Source organism: Rhipicephalus sanguineus, chromosome 3 (genome assembly GCF_013339695.2).
Source record: "Rhipicephalus sanguineus isolate Rsan-2018 chromosome 3, BIME_Rsan_1.4, whole genome shotgun sequence".
Taxonomy (NCBI): Eukaryota; Metazoa; Arthropoda; class Arachnida; order Ixodida; family Ixodidae; genus Rhipicephalus; species Rhipicephalus sanguineus.
In genome coordinates this window covers 13987380-14014121 of record NC_051178.1, presented here as the reverse complement: position 1 = coordinate 14014121, position 26742 = coordinate 13987380, and the positions used below count along the sequence as shown (strand labels likewise).

Below are 26742 nucleotides of genomic sequence, written 5' to 3'. Positions count from 1 at the left end.
GAGGACACGCCGGTAGTCGCAGTGGTCTGGTTAATGACGTCGATTTCTTTTTCAGGGGGCATAGGAATGTCGTCCAACCACGCGTTCCGTGAAGATCTTTCATTGCACTCGTAGCAAAAGCACGCGTAGCACAAGTAGTCCGTCTCACTGACAGTCACTGAGCCTCTTCAATTTTCTTTGTTCGGGCAGCCAGACGGCAGCCCAAGGACTCCTTTCTGGCAGGAAATGACGTCATTATGCGTCACTGTGATGAGGGTCAAAATTCTCGGGCAAGCGTCGGGCAGCCCGAGGCTGCCGCCACAGCACCATCATCATCACCGTCACGCTAGCGCAGCGAGCTCTGTGTCGTCTGCTACATCTTCGGCCTGTAGACACGGCGGCTTCGGCAGACGAGTTCGTTGCGCTGCTACACGCAATCGCAGTACTACTACACGCTTACGATGAGATTGAAGAGGAAAGTGGTGACGTGGTGCATCACACCATCAGCCTGTTGTTGGCCCGGCTGATGAGGTAGGATCGGCACCGTGTACCGTACTGTACATCGAGATGGTTCTGCCAGCGCATGTGTACCTACAGAAAAATGTTTCGACTATCCAGAAGCACAGCTGCGGCTCTTAAGAAATAACTTGACAGGTCCGCATTTTATCCGCAGAGTTAGAGTCGGAAGAACGAAGCTGTCAGCAGAGAAGACCGTGCTGATCGGACTAAGCTATCTCGGCACGCAAACTACAATGTGTGCAATTGCGGTAAAATTCTAAGTGAGTGGGTGGAGTGTACACGGCAAATTTCGGCGCGTTCTTCACTTCCTAATTGCTATCAGTGCGAAAGAGATCGAGTGGCCGGACAGCAACGACATCACACGAAGCAAGCATTTCGTGCGCTGTGTTAACGCCAAAGGTGGAAGCCGGCCTTCCAGACGTCATCGGGGCACTTGAAGGCTGGCACATTCGCATATCGCGATCATCAGAATCGGAGGAGAGCTACTAAAACCGAAAGAAGCTTCGGCGCTGCAAGAGGACACGAATTAAACCTAGACAACACCAAAATTACTCGCGCGACACTGAAATGTGTTACCTTCGATCACATACACGGGATTACCATCGTGAAGCATAACGCATCCATCCTTCTAGAGAGGGCGCACTTCTGTCTGCACCTAGTTTAAAATATTGTTTCGTAGCGTTAGGACACACGCCATGCTAAGCATGGTAAGGCTACAAGTGAAATGCACGTTCAACCATCATGAAAGCAGCGAACCGAAAATAGCTCGTCAAACCGAGCGGCGAACTTCTGCTCCAAGAAGTCGCGAGCAGACGATGTGACGAAAAAGAAAAAAAAACATGCAAAAGGGCGCGTCGTCTGCTCGCTGCCAGCGCAAAATCGTCAGGCAGGAGAGCGAGTCCGCGGGCAGCCCGCTGGCTGCCGGAGAGGGAAAAACGAATGCGTTTACGGCAGCGTTCGGGCAGGTGAGCGGAGCTTCGGCACTGCCTGAGAGCTGTCCGAGAAAAACGAACGTCTGGCGGGCAGTCGGGCAGCCCGAGCGAATAATCGAAGAGGCTCACTGATCTTTCGGGTGTTAAACGTTCCTTGAAAGCATTGATGTGTATGCCGGTAACTCTGTGAAATTTTGGCTTCTTTTCAATAATTGAGCTTCTTGTGCTTCGAAAGGTAGTCTCCACAATAATTCAGAGCTATACTTTCTCGCCATAAGACGCACAGGAGTAGTAGAGTAAGAGCAAAGTGCAAGCACTATCGGCGTCGAATGAAGTGTGAACAGCGGACCGAACGCGCGGCCATTTAAGGCCGTCTGCTGCCGACATCTAAGATAGGCAAGCGCAACCGGTTACCCATAGATTTGCTTTTCTTCCCTTTGACATTCCATATTTTGCTTTACCGCTGGAGCGCCACGTTCATGCTTTCCACTGATCGCAACTGGCGCAGCGCAGTTTGTCTTGCAGCAGCGTGCGTGAAGCGAGCGCTCATAGCTCCCTTATAGAATTTTCATCTTGCTTCCATCTCCGCCGTGTTATCAGCGCCTAGCTGCGATGCGAACAGAGGGCGGATAGAATAGCGAAGCTCTAGTGCAGGTTCACGCGAAAACAAGGTGTCACTACGGCGACTCATACAACGAGCATCTCGGGTGCGCGCGCGCCTGCTTGGTAGCCCTGCGCTCGTGGCCGCTGCAGTGACCAAATAATTTCAAAATTAACGTCTTCAGTGCCGTCGACACCTTTTTCGGTACTGCTGGCCTTTTAATAAAAAGAAATCCAATCCTGCTTGCATTTTATACACTTGCTGGGCAAGCAGTTGGAATTGCCAATCCTTGCCTAAGGGTCTAATTGGAGGGGCCGTAACTATTGGTGCAACGAAATTATGCAATATGTTTTTAATGACTGTGAAAGCTGATGTGGAGGAGAATAAGTGTACGAAATTTAAGAAATATAAAAAATGGGTTTTTTAATTGTCGTCTAAAGTTTCCAATGTTCGGTGTTTTATTGAATTTAGCCCGATCGTATCTCTTTATTGAAAAGGTAAATAAATATAAAATTTGGCCGTTTGGTAGATAAGTGCCCGAAGAACGTAATGCGGCATTTTCGTCTCTCTGCTACAAGGCTTTTTTGAGATAAAGACCTTCAAAGTAAAGAAATTAACATTTCTTGGGCCAATTTTGAGGTTTTTTATAAAAACATCTACACTACACATACAAACAAAAAAAACCTGAGCAGAAGCAAAAACATGCATATATTTAGTTAAAGAAATTTCAGCTACCTAACTTTAATTTATTTTGTGGAATTCATAACGAAACTTGGCCAAAACAGCAGAGCGGATGAGCGCTCCACTCCACCTCTCCGTCATTATGGATTTCCTGTGCTTGGAAAAAACTTTCGATGGGAAGACAAGTTACGGATCTCTTCTTTCCACTCATCAGACAATAATATATAAAATTTTGAAATAAATTAAAGAGTTCGACCAGCCATCATTCGTTCGATCTTACGTGGAATCACCCAACTACAACAACTATTTTTCACGGCGTCAACGGGAACAAGTGCATCTGATCCAAACACCGCTCTTAATTTAAGTGGGCTATTGGCCAACAAGGATGTTCTCTCTCTTGCGACGTGGAGAAACAGATCCGTGACGTCAACTGACAGGCGCCTCGCCCACCGACAAGAGTGAGAACCGGCCTCTGTTTGAAAAGAGGGCGCCTGAGATAGCAGGAACTTCGCGCTCCGTTTGTAGCCTTCACGCGGCACGCGCGACTGAAATATTTGGCTGAGCAGTTCATACCGCGTCAGCTTCGCGAAGGATGTGTTCTTTCAACGAGGCCAAGGGGTGCTTCATGACCCGTTTAAAATGGCAGCGTTAGCGGACCTTTTAGGGGCGAAGCTCCTTAGGGACGAGGCTTGTCTGCCGTTGCGCCGTAGCCAGCCGCTAGTACTCCAAGCGCTCACTCTCGCGCTTCCGCTAAAGAGAAGTCTTCTTCCTCTTGTTCCTAGAGCGTCTTGACGATGATGACATTAACGCAGACCAACCCACATATATCATAACCAGCTTCTTCATATTGTTCTCCGAGCGCAGGCAAAACCACATATAAGAATTCACAAAGAGGAAGCAGGCCAGAAATAGAGAGGAAGAAAATAAATAAAAGAAAAGAGAGAAAGACAGGAGGAAAGAAAACGGAAGAGAAACAAAGAAGGCTGCCGCACTTCCTTCAGGCTCGATCAGAGGGACTTGCGTTGACCTCGTCTTCTCAAACTTCAGGTTGGATCCCATGCAAGAACCTTATGACCTATCATAGGGCGGTCATAATGAGAGGAAAACGCCGCCCACATCCCAACACCATATACGCAGTGTTATTAATAAACAAATTTGTATGTACTGTACACACGTGTTGTCACGTCTTTGCATGATCGAGTGGGCAATGTTCGGGGGCATTCACGGTTAATGATCCCCCGGAGCTTCGCCCAGTCGTCATCATTCACTTCGTCGATATGCTGTGACTTTTTATTCAAGCTTGCAGGCCCCGCTCCTGTTCCAACCTTCTTAACTGTCCTCGTGGGAGACTAGGTTTTGTGACTGCGGCCCGCTAGCTGAGCTTTGTTTATTTATTAATTTTGAAATATTTCACACACAGAGTGATCCTTGGATGGCAAGGCTAAAGGGAGAACATTCTGTGCCTGCATGAGGCCCTGTCACCAATCATTGCTCTAACAGTGTATCCACTCTAACACAAATCATTGCACTAACCGTTGCAGCCTTGAAGACAAGTCCGCTTCTCCAAACGTCGCCTACAGCACACCAACCCTGTTTACCAATTTTTCATCGCAAGCATCCATAGTCCTTTCATTCCTGACTTTTTTTTTATTTTTTGGATTTCTAACAGCACGGCAGCACCGAACACAAGGGCATAAATAAAATTTCTGTAAAAGAATAGCAAACATTATATTGGTACAGGTAAATGAAGAATGAATAACGTAACACAGCTTCAATGAAATAACAATTTGGTCTACGCTAAGGAAATTTAGAATGACGCGCAAATGTTTACAAGCACTTTGTGACGCTGACAACACGACGAACTCGGGAAACAATTATGCATTCAGCACTCATCCAAAACGATACGTGCAAACCTAGGTAGCACACATGGTCTCGAAAACGTCAATTTTAGGGATAAATGGTGTAAAACGGGATCTAGTCTAATTTCGACGTTTTAAAAACGTCGCAGAAAAGCCGTATTATATCTGTTTTTGGTTACGTCTAGAAAACGAACTTTTGAAGACCATTTTTGTTCTGCGACGTCTTCTAAAGAGACATTTCAAGACGTTTTTTTTATTCAAAACCAATTTCGATGTTTTAAAAACGTCTTGTTTGTGACGTTTAGAAGACGCACTTTATGAGACGTTTTCTTGCCGAGCAGTGGGTCGCGCGCCATTTGGTCGATGCATGCATGGGCATGCATGAACCACCGCGAATTGAAGTTTGAACTTAAGCCTGCGCACGCCATCTCTCATTGCGATAAAGAAAGTAACGCGCAATGGTGTCGACATTGCATCAACAATCATGAAGACTTCGAAGTTCGTGAAGCAGTTTACTTAACGTAATTTACTGTAATTTACTCGCAGCGATAACGGTCTAAATTCCTCACGAAGGTCTTAGCGCTGACTCTGTATCCCTCCGCACGGCTGTTGCTTCTGCAATGTCAGTTAGGTTCGCCGATATCGCATGGGCGGTCGCGCTCACCGGTCATGCCCTCTTTTGCTATATTGCGTGTTTGTGTCGTGATTAATGCAGGCTATAAACGCAGCTGCGAAGAAACTATACTTCTCTGCGTGTTAAACTTGTGTACCCGGATATACGTACTTCTCTGTGGAGCGACTGTCACGCTGACTGACCGTTAGGCCTAGTCCCGTAAGATTCCCTGCGGAAAAATGCACCCATCAGCTTACGCGCGGGACGCCCTCGCAACTTCCTTCTATGCTCGAGGGGTGGACGTGGTTACGTTGATATGCGAGTAGATTTCTTTTGGACATGCGGATTGTGTAAACCACGGGTTTCTATCATTTTGAAGGTAAGTTCATTTTTATTTCATTTGCGCTGAGCATTAGAGAATTATGACAAATGAAAAAGCATGTTCCAATGCATCACGCGTTGCATGCGTGACATCTCTCAGCAGTACGTGACTGCGGACTTTATTCTGCACACATCCTAAAGCTGTCCTAGCGTAAATACCGGCTATGGTTTCAGTTCACGTTGGAACGAACATGGGCGGAAACTCCATGTATATTGTTAACCTAATTGCAGAAAAATGAATGTTTTCTCTTGGACGTTTGATGAGGTAGTTTCAAAATAGACATTAGCTTAAGCTACGTGTGCCACATGATAGGCAGTCTCGGAATAGGGTACTCAACAGGGGCCTAGCCAAGGGGGGGGGGGGGGGTTCAAACACCCCCCTCCCCGAAAATTTTCAAGTTTACTTGCGTATATATACATGCACACGGAAACGCACGCACGAACATACATAAAGTATGGTTGAACCCCCCCCCCCCTGAAAAAAGTATCTACCTACGCCCCTGGCACGCAACGATAGCGTTCGTTGGGTACGTATTTATTTCCACCACTTGAGGTGAGTACGCAAGATGATGGCGTACGACGCATGCACAGTAGCCAGTTTTAAAATAGGGTACGCAAAGGTAGCGCTTGTTGCGTGCGTAGCGTGTAACGCATGCGCAGTGGCGACGAACGCTGCCGCAAAGCTTTGCGCACACATTTCTAAAACTGCATAGTTAGACGTCACGGCATGTGTAATCCGCTTTATTGTGTCAATAAGTTTGTGTATAAGAGAATCCAGCGACAGCGTACTAGTTCATGGTTTCTTCCACAGTGCTCTCTGCATTTAACGAGAGCCTGGGCACGCTTTTTTCATAGTTGCGAATTTCTGAGGGCATGAAAGTCAAGACGCGTTTAGCCTGTTTCACATGCGAGCGACTGAGCGGCGGTCGAGCGGCACCAGGACGCTCGGACGCGGCTTCGTTTCACATGCACTGCTTTTGCGCGGCGCGCACCCCTGCGATGTGCAGTGATGGTTGGGGAAAGTGCCCGTTATCCACAGGTTTCCTTTCTCCGAGTTTGCTTGTTTTGGTGCACTTGGGTTCCGAGCTTCTCCAGCCTTCGGTGCTCAATTTTCACGCGCCTAAACATTCGAGGATGAAAATGTGTATCAGGATTCGAGGATGAAAAAGTGTATCAGAGTGCAATTAAACAACTTCAAATGTCACGTTTATTTCTGTTTCAGCTTTCTTTCTTTACCACGCAAGTCTTATTGCACACTCGTAAACGTGGCCATGGAAAAGCAAAAGAAAGATTTGCCTTTTGTGGTTTTAAGCTTTCACAGGTCTTTCGGTGGCTTTTGCTCTCGAATGCCGCAAGGCGTTGGTGCGCCGTCTGCGCCGGCAACCGGATGCAAGCGGCCCACTAAACGATATTGTGGGTTTGTGAAGGAGCTCGTCTCTCTTTTTTGCCTATCGGCATTCTAGTAAAGAGGCGGCGGCATTTGTCGGCAACGGGGTACGTCATTATTTAAAAAATCCGGCAGATCCCACACACCGTGGGAATCGATGTAATGCGAAGCAGCCAGCAAAGAGCTGCATACATCGCCTTGTTTCCCTTTGAGGCAAATGAAGTCATGCGTGTCTTGACATTTAGTTCACTGTATATCGCATGTTCGCCATGCATTCATGCGTGTACAGTCAGTAAAATAATGAAATTTATATGCTGGTATATGCAATGCATGGCCTCTCGTTTATGGTCGTCACGCACTCATGTCATGCCATACCGATTTTGGTGTTTATCCAGTTAACGACACGGCCGGAAGCGTACCAAGACAGGCTCATGTAAATTGTGCCTTACATGACACGCATGTTATGATTTGCGGGTTAAGACCTGTCATTTATGTTCGTCTTACAGTCACGTCACGCAGCACCAGTTTTGGTGTATATCAAGCTAGGGAAGTGGCCGAGAGCGCACAATGAGCGTGGCATGTAAATGTTGCTGTACATAAAATGCATGTCATGATTGTCATGCCACCATCTGCCAGTAGTGTTCATCATACAGTCGCGTCTCGCAATACCACTTTTGATGTTTATGAAGCTAGGGAAACGGCCTCGAGCGCACGATGAGGCTGGCATGTGAATCATGCTGTACAATAAATGCATGTCATGATTGTCATGTTGTCACCTGTAACTGTGTTCGTCATACAGTCGAGTCGCGCAGTAGCTATGTTGGGGTATGTCAATTAGCGAAACGGCCGCGAGCAGCCCATGAGCCTGGAATGTAAATCATGCCCTACTCGATATGCATGTCATGACTGGCATAATACCACCTGTCATTTATGTCCGTCGCAGAGGTGCGTCATGTAATACCAATTTTGGTGTGCATTGCCACGCCAGCTTCTTTTTTTATTTTGATATATTCGGGTTTGACCAGCAAGGACGGTTATTAGCACTCGACGCTGAGCGCGCGGCAGTGTTCTAGAAGCTTCGCGAGTGCAGTAGATCATTTTGCTAAGATTGCACGCAGGACGCGAATAGTCTAGATTATTCCAGTGCTTGCGCGACAACCAGTGATAAGACTGGAAAGTTCGATGCGTGATGTATAAAAGACGGCGCATCCCAGCCATGAGCAGTTGATCGATGGTCGACGCTCTGTTTGCCGCTATCAGTGTACTGCTGTAGTTTGACTTTCAGTTTCCCGGCCACAAGTTCGGCCAAATAAACAGTTTCATCTCAGACGTGCTGACTGCTGTCTTCGTCGACGTCACGACCACATGACACTATCAAGCTCGCGAAACGGCCACGAGCGCACCATGAGCTTGACATGTAAATCATGCCCTACACGACATGCATGCCATGATTTTCATGTTACCCCTGTAATTTATATTTGCCATACAGTCACGTCACGAAAAACTAGTCTTGGTGTATACCAACCTATACTCGGGGACAACTCTCTGTGGCAATGAAGGGAAAGCTACAGAGCCACAGTGGACGTATCCTACCGCTAATGAATGTAGTCGCACAATTGCGTCCGTATTTTCTTGTGAGATATATAAAGTACTCCTTAATTTTCTACATGTAGCTTTTTGAGACGGAACGCAGCGCACACAAGGGAGATATTTGTATTTGTTTTACTTTATATGTTCTCACTTTGCGTTTTTGCGTGCTTGAAAAAGTCGCGCCTTTTACCCGTACCTTTGTGATGACAGTGGTGCGCGTTACGTGCATGTTTGAAAAGTGCGCGACGTGAAAAGAAGACTGAAGGCACGTGCGGGATTCCCTATACAAAAACGACGACGTCGAGGACCGTGGCGCGTAAGAGCGCGGGGCGCAAGAAGGAAAATAAAAAGTAAACAAGATCCAATGCGGTAAAAACACGGAGCTACCCGAAGCCAATAGATGACCACCACGCAGTTCCTCAGCGCCAATCAGAAGAAAACAAGTGTGACTGAGGTCGAGGAAAGCCTGGAAGACTGAGAATTGGCAGTTCGAGGCGAACGGGACAGCAAGACGGTAGCCGGGCGCTGAAGACGGGCAGTCGGGTTACGGACCCGAGCCTTCAGGACTTCACCCGGCCGGAACCTTCGGACCGCGGCGTCCAGGGAGGGCGAACCTCAACGGTTCGTCCGTTCGAGAGCAAGGCCTGCTGATCCCGGTGCAGGCAAAGCAACGGCAGTTGGGCTTCGGGCCCGAGTCTTGCATCGATCCGCCTCATCGGGCTAATCTTGGCTTCGCCCTGCATCGCCGAGCATCGACCGCCCCCTCGTCAACACCAGGCAGACCCGTCGACTCTACGGTCCTCCAGCCAAGCCTTCGGTAGTGGGTGAGACCAGACTAATATTCTTCCCCACTCTGCTGTTCAACCGCGCCGGAACTTTACCGCTTAACTTAAAACTTTGAACTTGTGTTTTGTTTGTGTTTAAGAAAGTTTTGCCGTGTGCCGTGAACGTTTTGTTCAGTGTTTAGTGTTTTGTAGATTTTTCCCCTCTCTAATGGTTTATTAAAGTTTTTTTTGTGTGTTTAAACCAACGGCTTCGTCACTGACAAAGCTCTCCGACGCTCACGTCATAAAAAGAGCTGTCGAAAACAGAAAAAGAAAGAACCTGCATCACAAATTGGCGTCCGCAGCGACAGGACGAAGCCGTTTGTTTTTCATTTTGGGTTTCGGACGCGGTTTAAATCATGACGAACATGCGGGAGCTAATGGCGTTGGCGGAACGTATGGGGATTGAAGGGGCGGAGTTCAAAGCTTGGTACGATGAGAAGGAGGCACAAGCGCGAGAGGAACGGGCTGCGGAACGCGAAGCTAAGAAGGAACAACTCGAACTGGAGACACGTGCCAAGAAGGAGCAGCTGGAAATGGAGAACCAGAACTTGCTATTGCGTCTCAAAGTCGCCGAAGCTGAGGGTAACCGTGTGGAGACAAGAACGGGTGACCAAGCGCAGGGATCAAGCGTTCCATGCATTGTGAATCCTCACAATTTTATACCGGGATTTAATGAAAGCCGGGGCGACTTGGACGCCTACTTAAAGAGGTTCGAGAGGGTCGCCACCGGTCAAGAATGGCCTAGAGACAAATGGGCCACGGCTCTAAGTTTATGCTTGAGCGGAGAAGCTTTAAAGGTGTTTGGAAGGCTGTCACCAGAGGATTCCCTCGACTACGATAAAGCTAAGTTGGCGTTGCTTCAGCGTTTCCGTTTTACGGCAGAAGGCTACCGGGAAAAGTTCCGACAAAGCAAGCCACAGGACGGTGAAACGGGCAAGCAGTACGCAACTAGGCTACTGAGTTTTTTCGATCGTTGGGTCGAAATGTCCAAGACCGAGAAGGAGTATTCGGCTCTTCGTAACTTAATAGTTACGGAACAGTTCTTAAGCAACTGTCACCAACGGTTGGCGCTATTCTTGCGTGAAAAGAGCTACAGCAAGTTGGAGGACCTGGCAGAGGCCTCCGACAATTTTTTGGAAGCTCAGAGGCAACCCAACTTGCTAGTATTCCGTAAAAAACGGAGAGCAAGAACTCAGAAAAAGTGGGAGGTTCATCTGAGAGAGGTTCAGTGCACTGTTTTGTATGTGGCAAGATGGGTCACAGGGCGTCGGAATGCCGATCGAAGCTCAAGCAACCTTTTTGCGGATATTGCCACAAGACAGGGCATGATAACAAGACCTGCTCAAAGAAGAACGGACCAGCCAACAAGACCTCATGCCTTTTGTCGCCAGAAGAGTCCGCAAGAGAACATAACCATACGCTGGATAAGCAAGAGGACGTGGCTGGCGCGGTGAAAATTCACCCGAAGTTCGCAACCCACCACATGCCCGTGTTACAGGGTAGAATCTTCGGCCAGACTGTCTCAGTATTGCGAGATTCGGGTAGCAACACGCTGGTGGTGCGTCGTTCTTTGGTACCCGATGAAGCTCTGACGGGTACTACCGCTACGCTGTTCTTAGCCGATGGCAGCAGCATCACCGTTCCTGAGGCAGAGGTGGGGATTCATTCACCTTATTTTTCTGGTACATCTATCGTCAAATGCATGGTAAAACCTCTGTATGACATTATCGTCGGAAACGTACCAGGTTCACGAGAAGTCCATGACCCCGATAAGAAGTGGGAAGAAAGAAGTGTGGGGAGACCCAACTCCAAATGCATCGCAAGTGGTAAAGAAACAGAGGGAGAAGGCGGTTTTCTTGAATCCTTGGTTGTCGGTGTGAAAAGCAGAGAGCAACGACCGGCCTCTTCCAAGAGCGATGTATGCGCCTTGAAAATGACCAGAAAGGATCTTGGCGCCGCCCAAAAGGAGGACAAGACCTTAGATTCTTGCAGGAACAAAGTAGGTCAAGTACTACAAGGAAGATCGGAGTCCTACTCGTTCCAAATAGAAAAGGGGGTGCTATACCGCTATTACCGGCTACCTTCTGGTAAAATGATCCAACAAGTAGTAGTGCCACAAAGACTGCGTGGACAAGTGCTTACTTTGGCGCACGAAACATTGATGTCGGGGCACCAAGGAATAAAGAGAACAATTGATCGTGTTCTACAATCCTTTTATTGGCCGGGAGTCCAAGAAGCAGTGAGAAGATACGTGCGCTCTTGCGACACATGCCAGCGTACATATCCCAAGAGCAAAGTGGGCAAGGCACCTCTCGGTCGCATGCCGTTGATAGACACGCCATTCGAAAGAGTGGCAGTGGATATCATCGGTCCCTTAAAGCCAATATCACATATGGGTAACCGCTATATATTAACATTAGTGGACTTCGCCACTAGATACCCCGATGCGATAGCCCTGCCATCCATCGATTCGGCCACAGTAGCCGAGGGATTGATAGAGATGTTTTCTAGAATTGGGTTCTCACGTGAAGTACTGTGCGATCAAGCATCATGCTTCACATCAGAGCTAATGAGAGAAGTCAATGACTTGTTGGCGATCAAGCATCTCAGCTCCACTCCCTATCACCCCATATGTAATGGGTTAGTGGAACGGTTTAATGGCACACTGAAGCAAATGTTACGTAAATTGTGCCAAGAGGAACCTAAGTCATGGGACCGGTTACTAGCACCCCTCTTGTTTGCGTATCGGGAAGTCCCGCAAGCCAGTCTGGGATTTTCGCCTTTCGAGCTGATCTACGGTAGACATGTTCGGGGTCCTCTTAGTCTGCTGAAGGAGTTATGGACCGGAGACCACCAAAGCGAAGAGGTGAAGACAACATATGGATATGTCTTGGATCTCAGAGATCGACTGGAAAAAACATTACAGTTGGCGCAAGAGAACCTGTCACGAGCTAAAGTAACTCAAAAGAAATACTACGACCGGGGAAGTCGAATACGTCGGCTAAAGGTTGGAGACCGCGCCCTTATACTACTTCCCACGACGGAAAACAAACTGCTAATGCATTGGAAGGGGCCCTTCATGATCACAGGAAAGAAAGGTAACTTCGACTACTGGCTGGACATGGGACATACGACTAAGCTGTTTCATATTAATATGCTAAAACGCTACGAAGAGCGTCCGCATCAAATATCCCCTCAGTCAGCATCTTTCATTGTAGTGGAGGAGGAGGAGACGGACACACCTGTGCCTACTTTCAAGTCTACAGAGGGATTGGGTACGGAAGCAATCAAGCTTGGTCCTAACCTTCGGGAAAGTCAGCGAGAAGAAGTTCTCGAGCTCCTAACCACCCACAAAGACGTCTTTTCCGAAGTGCCTGGAAAGACAAACTTGTTAGAGTGCCGTCTCCAACTGACAACGTCTGATCCCATCAACACTCAGCAATATCCGCTACCTTTCGCAATGAAAGAGATAGTCGAGAAAGAAGTAGAAGAAATGCTGCGGCTCGGGGTGATTGAAGAGTCTGACTCGCCATACAACTCGCCATTGGTGTTGGTGAAGAAGCCAGATAAGAGTTATCGTGCCTGCATTGACTTTCGTCGCATTAATGATGTGTTAGTCTCTGACGCAGAACCCCTTCCAAGAACGGATATATTGTTTACTGAGATCGGCACCAGAAAATTCTTTTCCAAATTTGACCTTACTAAAGGCTATTGGCAGGTGCCCATGGACAAAGAGTCACGGCTAAAAACTGCATTCTCCACTCAATCCGGACATTACCACTTCCTCTATATGCCGTTCGGTATCAAGACAGCGTCCGCAGTGTTTACTCGGCTAATGAGACGTCTCCTTCAGGGCATGCCGAACGTCGTGCATTACATCGATGATGTTCTCGTCGCTACGACAACTTGGGAGGAACATATCCAAACATTACATAGCCTGTTGAATAGGATCCGAGAGGCTGGACTAACAATCAAGCCCCAGAAGTCGGAGGTCGGAATGACGTCGATAGTTTTCCTGGGTCATCGACTGGGAGATGGAACAATTCAACCGGTAGAGGATACAATTGCAAAGATTGCAAAAGCCCCACGACCCGCTACAAAGAAACAACTGCGCTCTTTTCTCGGCTTGACAGGATATTATCGCGATCTAATACCTCACTACGCAGAGAAGGCTCAGCCTCTGACAGAAATGACAAAGAAAAGGGAGAACAACAAGATCTGTTGGAACAGCCAACGAGAGGAAGCGTTCGAAACACTTAAACACGCCATGGCGTCTGGACCCATTTTAAAAGCTCCGGATCTCAAACGTGGATTTATACTCCGCAGTGACGCTTCCGACTCTTGCATCGGTGCAGTCCTTATGCAAGAACACGATGGTGTTTTGCACCCAGTATCATACGCCAATCGTCAACTACTTCCCCGAGAACAGAACTACTCGGCCATCGAGCGGGAGTGCCTCGCGTTAGTTTGGGCTGTGGAGAAGTTCCACATATTTTTATATGGAACATCTTTCATAGTTCAAACAGATCACCAACCACTGCAGTATTTATCTCGGGCGAAGCACCTCAACAGCAGAGTACTGCGATGGAGTTTAGCCCTGCAGGAATACACCTTTCGCATAGAACATATTAAGGGATCTGAGAATGTGGGGGCCGACTATATGAGTAGATTGCAGTGACTATCCCCGTATGTTCCTGTTGTAAGATTGTCTGTGTTATAGAGTTCTATTGATGTTATACTATAGTTATTGCACCATTTTTTCGTTATGGTTGGTGCCAATGTTCTATCGTTGGTCGTTTAGTGCTACGTGTTGTGCTCCTCATTGTTTCGACGTGAGACGTGCCAAAGAACAAAGTGTGTGGTGTTTAGAGTGCTTAGAGGTGATAGCTTATGTGTTTCGCGCACCGAGCAACAGTTTTTCGAACGGAAAAACTTCTCGAAAAGGGGGCCATTGTGATGACAGTGGTGCGCGTTACGTGCATGTTTGAAAAGTGCGCGACGTGAAAAGAAGACTGAAGGCACGTGCGGGATTCCCTATACAAAAACGACGACGTCGAGGACCGTGGCGCGTAAGAGCGCGGGGCGCAAGAAGGAAAATAAAAAGTAAACAAGATCCAATGCGGTAAAAACACGGAGCTACCCGAAGCCAATAGATGACCACCACGCAGTTCCTCAGCGCCAATCAGAAGAAAACAAGTGTGCCTGAGGTCGAGGAAAGCCTGGAAGACTGAGAATTGGCAGTTCGAGGCGAACGGGACAGCAAGACGGTAGCCGGGCGCTGAAGACGGGCAGTCGGGTTACGGACCCGAGCCTTCAGGACTTCACCCGGCCGGAACCTTCGGACTGCGGCGTCCAGGGAGGGCGAACCTCAACGGTTCGTCCGTTCGAGAGCAAGGCCTGCTGATCCCGGTGCAGGCAAAGCAACGGCAGTTGGGCTTCGGGCCCGAGTCTTGCATCGATCCGCCTCATCGGGCTAATCTTGGCTTCGCCCTGCATCGCCGAGCATCGACCGCCCCCTCGTCAACACCAGGCAGACCCGTCGACTCTACGGTCCTCCAGCCAAGCCTTCGGTAGTGGGTGAGACCAGACTAATATTCTTCCCCACTCTGCTGTTCAACCGCGCCGGAACTTTACCGCTTAACTTAAAACTTTGAAATTGTGTTTTGTTTGTGTTTAAGAAAGTTTTGCCGTGTGCCGTGAACTTTTTGTTCAGTGTTTAGTGTTTTGTAGACTTTTCCCCTCTCTAATGGTTTATTAAAGTTTTTTTTGTGTGTTTAAACCAACGGCTTCGTCACTGACAAAGCTCTCCGACGCTCACGTCGTAAAAAGAGCTGTCGAAAACAGAAAAAGAAAGAACCTGCATCACAACCTTACACGCTCAGCTGCGTTTGCGTCGGAATGCAACGCTAGCCATGACTTTCCACGGCGTTACGAGACGCACGTCAAACCGGACTACTTCACGTATCAGTACATGTGCAGACGCTCCGCCCCCGTAGCTTTCCTTTCAATGCCACAGAAAGTCGTCCCCGAGTATAGACGGTTTCAAGATTGCGATAGCAGGAGCACGTGGTGTACCCCAAGAAACTTCTGGTCACCTCATTTATTATTCTGCAACGCCGAAGCGTAAAGCGTTTTTTAAAGATTTGTCAGAGCAAGGGAATACTCTTTTTCCAGTTTCACATAAAAGAAAGGCGTTTATAGTTAAACACTAATACTTTTAGTGTTGTGTGTAGCTTAGAAGAATATTTGATTCAAATATTTCGCTACACACAGGGAGAAAAGTGTTGAAACTCTACGGGCTACTCGCCAAGGCTTTTGTTCCCCGCCAATCCTGCTAGCCTACGCCAGCGCAGGAAACCGGAAGCGGTCCAGGGCCTGTGTTAGTAAACAGTGAAACCCTCTATAGACATGTCGTGGAATTCGGGACATCGACAATAGCGCCATCTGTTGCGTTGGCTGCTGAGTGGCAGCGTCACTGAATGGGACACGACCTTTAAATATTTATTGTATTGCAAGCCTTCAATATACGCTTAAATGACTTCGTCCATTAATCTGGGAGCCATAATCTCACAGTGCGAGAAGTTTTTCTTCATTCCCATATATTTCCTGGGTTCGAGAACCACTTTTATGTGCTATGTAAAACTCTATAGGAGGGAATTCAAAAATTTATATAGAAACAATGCGCCCTCACCTGCTTAAATCACTGAAGTGACCCAATCTCGATGATTCAGTCTTCGTACCTGTGAAGTTTGACTGATGTTGGTGAAGTTTCTGAGGTTTGACGGGAACTTTTGTAAAAAGTGCATTGCAGCAAAAGCACCTTATAAGGGTGCATGCGCTTCATAGCGTTTTCGGTGGCCCCAAAACACGTGAAATATCAGTGTTTTTATGCAAGTTTGTTTTTCTTGAAGGTGCTCAAGATATGGAGGGTATGATTGCTGTGGAGGTCCTCAGTTGATAATTTGCAATGTGAAATCTTAGGTTAATTAGAGCAGATGATCAAAAACGAGAATAGCTCCTCGTAATTCAAAGCAAGTAAGAATTAGCGAGAGGCATTGATACGCATGCGAATCTTCCTCTATTGAGTATATGTAACCAAATGTACTAATGAATTTAACAATTTAATTAAAACTTATTGGTGATAGCGGTCAGTATAGAAGGACATGTATAATATATATTTATAGATATTATTGCAATGTGCGCCATTGATATAGATGGCTATCGCATGTAACCAGCAGTAGCTACTGTTATAGCTAATTACTAATATAATGTATAAAATATACGGTAATTGTACTCTGGACTTATTAATACTTACACTTAGTGTTAAACAAGATAGGGGTAAGTAAGAATCGACTAATCGGAGGATCGCGTTGCAATGTATCACATGGAAGTGGAGACGAAGAGGATGGAAGATATAAGAATCTTAAGTTGCAATTGGTGATTAGGGGTATTTTAGCTGAATTATTATGGATAAATAACAAAGTTGACCAGCAAGAATTCACTGCAACATTATGCATATTTGCACCCTGACAATATAGCCATCACTTGTAATAATGAAATCACGAATTTTAAGCTCATAATAGAAGGATTTCAGTATAGAAGGATACGTACATGAAATATATAGGGTTAAACGCCGACCACAATAAAAACACTTTAAAAACAAACAAGACGTTTCGGCTCCCGCACGGGAGCCTTGTTCACAAAGAAGTGTAAAGTCAGTTACGTTTCAATAGGTGCCGCAAGCATCGCGCATACACGTGAGCAAAGTTTCCGTCGTTGCGGTTGAGCGTGCGCTCTGTCGTCTGTATTATCAAGGATTCCAGATTAAGACGCGAAGACAATTTTCTTTCTTTTTCAATGATGCTGGCGCTGTCCCAATCGATTACGTGGCCAGTCGATTCTGCGTGTTCCGCCAAAGCATTAGATGCAGCGTTCTTTTTCTTGACGTCGTAGCGGTGTTGTTTTACTCTCTCCTCAAAATTTCCCGTCTCGCCCACGTAACTCCCATCGCGGGAAAAACTTCTACGCATGTTCATCACTTCTTAGACTTCGTCGAGAAAGTGCACAACTGCACACTAGACGACGACGAAATGCTAGTCTCCTTCGGCGTTCAAGCATTATACACAAGTATCCCGACGGACTTGGCTTTGGAAGCATGCACCGCGGCTCTAGAAGCGGACGGAACTCTTGCCGAGAGGTGCCCCATCGATGTACCGGACCTTCGAAGGCTTTTGAAGTTTTGTTTTGACAATACGTATTTCGTCTTCGAGGGCACATTTTACAGGCAGGTGCACGGAACAGCGATGGGGGCCGCTGTATCAGTTACAGCCGCCCATTTAACAATGGAATTGATTGAAAAACGTGCACTGAATTCCTTTACCCTGAAGCCAAAAGTTTTTCTTCGTTACGTTGACGATTGTTTCAGCATAATTAAGAGGGACACTCTCCCAGCCTTTACGAATCACCTGAATAACATGAATCCAGCTATCAAGTTCACTGTCGAGGAAGAACAGCATGGCCAACTTCCTTTCCTTGATGTACTGGTTAAGCGCAACAACCATGCATTATCGTTTTCCGTGTATAGAAAAGCCACCGACACTCGCCGATATTTGAATTTTAATTCCGTGCATCCAGCCTCCCAGAAACGGTCAGTTGTTTCTTCTCTACTGCTTCGAGCAAACCGCATCTGCTCGGACCAAAAAGATGCTTCGGCCGACGTAATAAGACGCATCACGACCTTATTTCTAGTGGGTACCCGGATTCTTTTATTCGCTCTGTTGAAAACAGACTGTCATGCTCTGCACGTCATGTTGACGCGCCTCCAAAAAAGCGAGCAGCGGTACCATATGTGCCCGGAATCAGCGAATCTTTGGCCCGAGTATTCAGCAGATACAACGTGCAAATCGCCCATGTTCCAGCAAACAAGCTAAAACACTCGCTGGTGAATGTGAAAGAAAAATTGGCAAAAGAAAAGTATCCCGGAGTGGTATACAGCATCCCTTGTGCCGGATGCGATCATGTTTACGTGGGCGAGACGGGAAATTTTGAGCAGAGAGTAAAACAACACCGCTACGACGTCAAGAAAAAGAACGCTGCATCTAATGCTTTGGCGGAACACACAAAATCGACTGGCCATGTAATCGATTGGGACAGCGCCAGCATCATTGAAAAAGAAAGAAAATTGTCTTCGCGTCTTAATCTGGAATCCTTGATAATACAGACGACAGAGCGCACGCTCAACCGCAACGACGGAAACTTTGCTCACGTGTATGCGCGATGCTTGCGGCACCTATTGAAACGTAACTGACTTTACACTTCTTTGTGAACAAGGCTCCCGTGCGGGAGCCGAAACGTCTTGTTTGTTTTTAAAGTGTTTTTATTGTGGTCGGCGTTTATTCCTTTTCTTCAATGCCTCCTCCCGACCAGACGGGATTCCGTCAAACCTTGGATTTCAAATATATAGGGTATTCATGTACGAAATTACGATGAGAGATAGATAATGACACGCAATTATCTTTAGTGGTAGTGAACGATGATTACTAATCAGGGATGATTTTTGGGGAAAATTTTTGAAACCGTGTGATTAAAGTGTCAAATGAAATTTTATGCACGAGAAACATATATTACAGTTCATTAGTGATCGTTGTAGGCAATTATCAAATGTGGGTAGATGATCAATAAATATATTACGACGATATCATTGTAATGCATCAAATGAAAGCATAGAAGGAGAGGCTGAATACATTTAGAATGTTTTGCTAATTGGCAATTAGGGGCTCTGCAGCACAAATAAAATATTTATTTTTACATCAGAGCTGTTATGCCCACCCTTTGTCTGACTCGCGATGTAGACAAACAATCATCATCATGCTGGCCTAGTTAAGACAAGTGAATCGTAGCCAATCCTAATTAAACCTAGTTGAGCAGGGCAGAACCTAATTAGCCAGGCATAATTAAGTCAAAGGGTTATCACCCTCGATTAAACCGAGTTGAGATTCTGGTATGCGTAGCCATTTCCCGCTCGGCAAGATGTGCCGAGCAAAGCCTAATTAAGAGTAAATGGTGCTGAGCCTATTTGGGTTTAATTAGGCGAATCAGTTAATTAGGCTTACATTGACATCGAATACAAGCTAGTCGAGACCAAGCCTCGAATGCGCGAGTTAAGATAATTACGCTCTAATTAAGTTAATTAACCTATAATTAAGGCTAGTCTGACTTGGGATGCTAGCTAATCAAGACCAAGTCTCCAATGTGCCACTTAGACTTATTAAGCTATTGGATGTAGGCGGGCTGGTTGGTTTGGTAGCATTGTAATGAAAAAAGTCACAGTTTCGCCGCAACGGCGAAGCAATGATTGCGATAGCAATAAATTTTAATGTAGCGCGAAGAACGGAAAGCAGCTCGAAATTGCCAGCGCGTCGCTCGAGCCCAAAGGACGCACGAAAAGAACGCACACAGGACGAGCGCGAACTAATGCGTCACAGCTTGCCACTTGAAGCGCACTGCTCAAACATAAAGCAGGACTCACGAAACGAACGAACAGGTACACACAAGACAAGCGCGAACTAATTGTCACAGTTGTTACTTATTTCTGTTTGAACAGCGCGCTCCTTTCGCAAACGTGGCCGCTGCAGCGAGCGAAGCGAAGCAGCCCACCGGCCGCCCCTTCTTTCCTTGAGATAAGCGCACGAAAGCGACGACGCCCTGTGGAGCGAACAGCAACGGCGTTCGCAGGGGCGGGGCGACGATCCCCAAAGCGCGCCACACGCGCACACGTCGTGCCATCTATGTGGCCACTAAGAAAGCATGCTGAATTACATGGTGTATAAAATAGCTCGCCGTTAGCAGGCTGAGAGACGGTGCTGTCGTGGCCTAACGTCGAACGCGGCGGGCTGCAAAGCGACAGGTCGCCCGTTCGATTCCGCGCGTCGGAAAGAATTTCCTAATTATTTTTCTTTGTGGCATTTCTATATATATACATACATATACATATACGGTGAATGACGGCGACGGGGACGGACATTTTCCAGCCGAGACTGTCCATATAATTGCTATCGCAATAAAAATTACACCATCTCCCGCTAAAGGGGACCATGAGGCGACGCGAAGCCGGAGCACTTGCACAATCGCGTTCCGTTGGCGTTTCTTGGGCATGCTACCGACCTCGCGTCGTGGAACGCGAAGAGGGACGCTACGCGCGTCGTATCTTCCATCTAGCCTGGCCGTTAATTCTCACAGGGCGAGCGGGGAACGCGGTCGACAGGCGGGCGAGAGGGGGGCAGCGTGGGAGAGCAGAGAGAAGCGGAGGGGACGCGCATGCGCTCGAGCTCATCGCGGCGTTGCGCAGGAGAGAATTTCGGCATGTCTAGCCCGCGTTTCAGAGGAAGAGTGGAAAGGGGGAGGGGAGAGGGAAAGTGGAGAGGGGAGGGGAGAGGTAAAGTGGAGAGGGGAAAGGGAGAGGAGAGGGTGAGTTGAGAGGAGGTGTGTGGAGAGGGTATGCGCATGCGCAGTAAGGGTGGTCACGCCGCACACCACCACCACCACCGGATTGAGCTCCGCCTTAAGATACTGCGCATCTAAAAACAGCGCATGAATACAGGGACGGAAAGGGGCACACACACGAGCGCGGTATGTGTGCCCCTTCCGCCCCTGTCTTCTCGCGCTGTTTTTCCGTTACAGTGCTATTAAGCTAATTATTCTAATTAATCTACTTCAGCTAATTAACCTACTTGGTGTTGTGATTGCCTAGCTGCACCCAAGTGAACACGCTCAACACCTATCCTATACTCGTGATTTACTATGTGATCCCGTGAACATTTCGTCCATCGTCGTGTGAATGCACGTGTCGACACTCGGCTGGTCAAGTCAAGACCAGCCAAGCATTTTTAAAACTAGGTTAGCCAAGCAGACTTCACTGTAAGAATCACTTACTAACGTAGATCTACATTCGCACCTTGGCATGCGGTGCATTACTAATGAATGGTGCCAATGAATTCAACATGTTTTAAATGTAGGGATGAGAGCTGTCAGTGTAGGACATAATTAAGATAGATAGTTAGTATCTCAATCTACGCAGTTATAGTACTATATTTTCTGTAAGCGCGAAGGACACGTAACACAATCGAAGCACACAGGACAAGCGCTACTTTCAAATAAGGTTTTAATGGGCGGCACACCAAATATATAGGTGTCGCCACCAGAAGGGAATGGTAGAAAACATAGACAACATAAAAATAACAATCGTATAAAAATAGATACATACTATCGCAGGGCAGGGTCCAATCGTTCTAACACGTGTCAAGAGCATTGCGCAAGCAAGACCTTAGTTAAGAAAAACGTAATAGACATGTCTGTTAAGTTTTTCGTAACTAAGGCCTTGCTTGCGCATATGCTCTTGACACGTGTTAGAACGATTGGACCCTGCCCTGCGATAGTATGTATCTCTTTTTGTACGATTGGTTTTTATGTTGTCTATGTTTTCTACCTTTCCCTTCTGGTGGCGACACCTATATATTTGGTGTGCCGCCCATTAAAACCTTAGTTGAAAGTAGCGCTTGTCCTGTGTGCTTCGATTGTGTTACGTGTCCTTCGCGCTTACAGAAAATATGGATCAGTTCCAACTAGCCCGATCTCAGTGCCTTCTAAGTTATAGTACTATGGCGGGAAATATTAGAATATCGTTATTTATTAGCAACGACAAATATCATTAATTGGTAATCAATGATACTTATTCGTTTAATATAGATGTCATTTATCACGGCATGTGCCACAAGAAACGTCTACGAGAGATCACAATTTAAAGGATACTGCGTTGAAAACAGCGCGAAAAGGGCACGAATGCTAAGGAAACAAAGGAACGGCGCTTGTCTTTTTTGCTCCTTACCCTTCGTCCCGTTTTTGCATTGCTTTCAGTGCAGTACAGGTACCAATTGGCCCTTCAAGACACCCTTCTGCAATTTAAAGGAGTAATTAATTGCACTGATAGTTATAGACGAATAATTATTAAGTGCGGATATCTAATAAAATTCATTGAGGGATATGATTACAAAGCATCAGAAGATAGCATAAAGAGAGAGAGTGAATGCATTGGGAGATTCTTGCTAATAAACCTTTCCAAGCAATTCCTTAACGCCCCGCGGGAGCGCGAAGCACTATAAAGCCCCAACCGCATGCACGCGATTTTCGGGCGACGGCGACGAGTGACATAATTTGCTGTCGCGGAGGGCCATCCATCGCCGTCGCTTGTCGCGTGGAAGCTTTCTGGAAAACTAGAAAAAATCGCTTGTCGCCGGGAAGTGAGCGTGACGATTTCCGGCAACATGGCAGCATCATCGATCCTCGCTTCGGTTGCAATTTGCTCTTGATGCTTCCAATCGGCGCGTACTTCAATGAATGCAAGTTATAGCCTACCTTCTTTACAACCCCATCTCACGTGGAGAGCGAGGCAGCGGCCGTATTTTGTCGTTAATTTTGATCGACGGCTCGTTTTGATGTTTCGGTGGTAGCTTGCTGCAATGATGGTAGCTTGCTGCAATGTCAACATCGTCGTCGTGTGAGGCAGAGCCGTATATTCCTTCGGAGAGTTCGGCGGAGGGGCGGAGCCAACAACCATCCAAATTTAGCGGCGGCGCGGCGCTGTCCGCCATTTTGTGCCGCGGCACTGTAAGCTCGCGTTGGCGTGCGCCCGCAACGCTCCGTCTCTGGCGAACCCTTTCTTCAGCGACCGCGCTGCAAGCCCCCATTGCGACGTCCGTGCAGGTCCACGATGTTCCACGCAGCCGACACGTGCACGATCAGCAGCAAAGACACACCAGGTCGGTCACAGAGGAAGCATAAATGCCGACAGCGACGTCACGGGTACAGCATCACGAGAAACCTCGGCACGAAATGGCGTCGGCGGCGCGGAAGCGCGCTGTTGCCAGACTGGCGGCGAGATCAAAAGAGCGCCGAACTCTCCCAAAGGGAATATACGGCTCTGGTGTGAGGTGGCCCTTCTTGTGAGGCAGCGATGTCCAACCTCGAAAAGCACGAATTCAACGAGCGTCTTATCGACGAAGTTGAGAAAGAAAGCGTGATATGGGACATGACGAGCCGGCTGTACAAGTCCCAGCAACTGAAAGAAGTAGCATGGCGGCGTGTCGCAACCGCAATGGGATCCAACGGTGAGTAATTTTTGGACGCATGCTGCGTGTCGTGCAATGTGTTTTTAAGAGGTATTACAACGCAATATAGCGAAAATATGCGAGCTTGCAGTAGGGGCATTTGTCAGGCATGGTTCACAGCATGAAGCACTTTGTTGCATGCAATATGATATTTCACATAGCAAATCCGAGTCCCCACTAGCTTGATTCACGCCTTGCCTAGGAATTATTTATTTGACCATGACATTATCACGGCGGTTTCGGTGCGTGCGCATTTCATCCTATGAATAACAATCGAACCATCGTTTGTACGCAGTGGGGGAAGTGAAGGCACGCTGGAAGAACCTGAGGGATTCGTTCCGACGGGTGTTCAAAGCCCGCCACCCTGTCCTGCAAAGTGGTGCTGGAGCCGAGGACAGCGAAGTGGAAGATTCGGTAAAGTCCTGGATATTCTACGACCGCCTGCTGTTTCTCCAAGACAGCATCGTAGGCCGGCCGTGAGTTTTTCTTTTTTTTATGTGTACTCAATGTGACAGCGACGTTCTTGAAAATGTAATTTTACGGAACGCTCGAACATGAATTGAGCGTATTGACGCGATGCGCCGTCCGGCATTGTATGCATGCGCGCATGTTCAAGTTTGTCGTCGTAACTATTCCATTTGTCGGTATGCCAGCGCTCATGCTATCGATGCATGCGCTCAGTAGCTGAGCGGAGTTACATTGCTGCACCAATCAAAACATGTTACACTGCCTGCCTGTGACGTTTGCTTGGGGAAAACGTGGAAAAGTAATCTGCTATGTATTAGGTTAATGTTTCATGATACGCATAAAATCATTTTGCGAAGAAGTCGTATAAAAATTCTCATGCGCTGTTCCATGTGCGTTAGCATTAAAATAACTTACCTTTTCTCCATCATGAATGTGTTTAAACTTACCCGCCGCGGTGGTCTTGTGGTGATGGTGTTCAAGTGCTGACCCGGAGGTCGCGGTATCGAATACCAGCTGCGGCGGCCGCATTTCGATTGAGGCAAAATGCTAGAGGCCCGTGTGCTTAGATTTGGGTGCATAAAGAACCTCGGTTGGTCGAAATTTCTGGAGCCCTGTCATAATAATATAGTAGTTTTTTGATGTATGGTGTCCACAATTATTATTAGTATTACTACTAATGGGTTTTAACTTGTGTGTGTGCCACTACTGTCTTCGAGAAAATTGTGGCCCTGAGAAAACTAACTTGCTGGGGATGTGGCGAAAAGTACGAGTTTGTTTTACGGTCCGCTGAAACCATAGCCAAAATAGCATCTTTTGCAAGATTCAACACGTATGTGTTAGTTTCATATGTGCATGCATGCGATAGTGATCCAGCAATGTGCCTTTGTGTACACCCAGTCGCACTCTTTTGCTCCGCCTGCGTTTGCTTGTTGGCATAATGCGCAGCACGAGGTTCCTTTGTCTTGAATTTACAACCATTTTTTTTGCACGTTCCAACTTCACCTAGTGAGGGTGCATTGTAAACATTCTTTACCTGTATTTCTGTAGGTGCTTGCATACACTATAGTGAACATTTTACTTGCATGCTACGCAACTATACAATTGTAATGCTTGCTGTATTTTCTTCTGTATGTTCTGTAGTACCTCGGGAAACCTTGAGCAGTTGCGTGATGTCGAGAGTGAGGACACTGAGCAAGGACAAAACAATGAGGAAACAATGAGTCTGTTCACGGACATCTATTCGGAAACGAGCACCTCGACGGAACCTGACACGTGCCCACGTACTACACGGAGAAAAGCGAGCACGAGCTCAGCAGCAGCTACCCAGATTTCAACTAATTCCAGCCAAAATTCTCGGCCAGAGGGTGGTCGCAAACGCAAGAAGCCATATGACGACGAAATAGCATCACTTACAAGCATTGTGTCCAAAGTACCGGACGAGGCAGAGCATTTTGGGCAGCTTATTGCCGCCAAGCTGAGGCGATGTCCACCAAGGCTTAGGGAAGACATGGAATTGGATTTGCTTAACACCGCTGCAAAGTATCTGCATGACAGTGAGCCGGACTCTTGAAAGGCATTTTTCAGTACAGTAGACTCTGGATAATTCAAACAAATCTGAAATTTTTTGTTGGCCCGCTATGCTTTCAATGTATCTTGAAGCCAGTTAATTCAAACTTTTTGCTTGTCCATGCCCGGAAATATCTGGTGCCTTTGTTGCTTCTATCTGAACATTCAAGGTTTTATGCAAGTAACAGCCACAAATAAAACCGATTACCTTCCTACAACACAGCCAAACTACCATGGCCGCAAGCACCAACAGTCGCATACTGACCGAGGAACAAAAAAAAAGGACCCTCTGTCTGGCCTTGGTCGATCGCGTGCTGAACGCTTCAAGTTACATTTGCCGCAGTACACTGTTGTCGTGCGAGAAACTGTCTTAAAATTTAAAAGGGGCTACCAGCTGTCAAAGGACACATTTCATCCCTCAAAATAAACACGCTATGATGCGTTGTATAATTACAGGTACCAGTATGATCGCTAAAATCTAAAAACTTGCACTTGTTCAGAGCCGTTTATGACGTGGCTGCAGCCCTGAGTAACAATAAACATGACAACGCTAGTAGGTATGTTGCCCCGAGTCTTGATAACCTCTGATTATTCAGACTCCTGATAATTCAAACAAAATCCGGAGATCCCCTGGAGTTTAAGTTATCGAGAGTTTATCTGTCCTCGTAACATTGTTGCTTTTACTGCAATAAAGCAGTTTCGCTGTGTTTTTAATTAACTGTATCTTATAACACACCATTCACATGATAATAAACATACTGTTTATTTTTCAAGTCGCCGAATCGAGAGTACAACATTTACTGCCGGTGTTGTTGGCAAGACTAAAGCAACATGGCAAGGAATTATGCAAGTGCACTGCACCGCATGCATTGCAGTAGCAAACATGGTACACTTTCAACATGCGCGGTTTTAAATACGTAACGTTTTGGCTGCAGAGAGTGGTACCTAATAATCACAGGTATCGAGAGTACAACATTTACTGCCAGTGTTGTTGGCAAGACTAAAGCAACATGGCAAGGAATTATGCAAGTCCACTTCACTGCATGCATTGCAGAAACAAACATGGTACACTTTCAACATACGTGGCTTTAAATACGTAACGTTTTGGCTGCAGAGTGGTACCTAATAATCACAGGTATCGAGAGTACAACATTTACTGCCAGTGTTGTTGGCAACA

At 47.0% G+C, this 26742-nt stretch overlaps 1 protein-coding gene across 1 annotated transcript; it reads left to right on the top strand.

Moving 5' to 3' along the window:
- The first annotated feature begins 9764 nt into the window (after nucleotides 1-9764).
- Nucleotides 9765-25569, top strand: LOC119384809 (transcription factor Adf-1). The gene is made up of 4 exons (XM_037652504.1): nucleotides 9765-9951; nucleotides 23376-23531; nucleotides 23827-24007; nucleotides 25140-25569. Exons 1-4 carry the CDS (start codon nucleotides 9765-9767, stop codon nucleotides 25567-25569), a joined length of 954 nt encoding a protein of 317 aa, XP_037508432.1.
- The last annotated feature ends 1173 nt before the right edge of the window (nucleotides 25570-26742 follow it).

What these genes read in the sequence shown, in the direction of transcription:
- LOC119384809 (XM_037652504.1), top strand. Translation starts at nt 9,765, where the DNA reads ATGGGGATTGAAGGGGCGGAGTTCAAAGCTTGGTACGATGAGAAGGAG. An exon ending in CAAAGTCGCCGAAGCTGAGG is followed by an intron (nt 9,952 to 23,375) that starts GTAACCGTGTGG and finishes CTTGTGAGGCAG; the next exon opens with CGATGTCCAACCTCGAAAAG. An exon ending in AACCGCAATGGGATCCAACG is followed by an intron (nt 23,532 to 23,826) that starts GTGAGTAATTTT and finishes GTTTGTACGCAG; the next exon opens with TGGGGGAAGTGAAGGCACGC.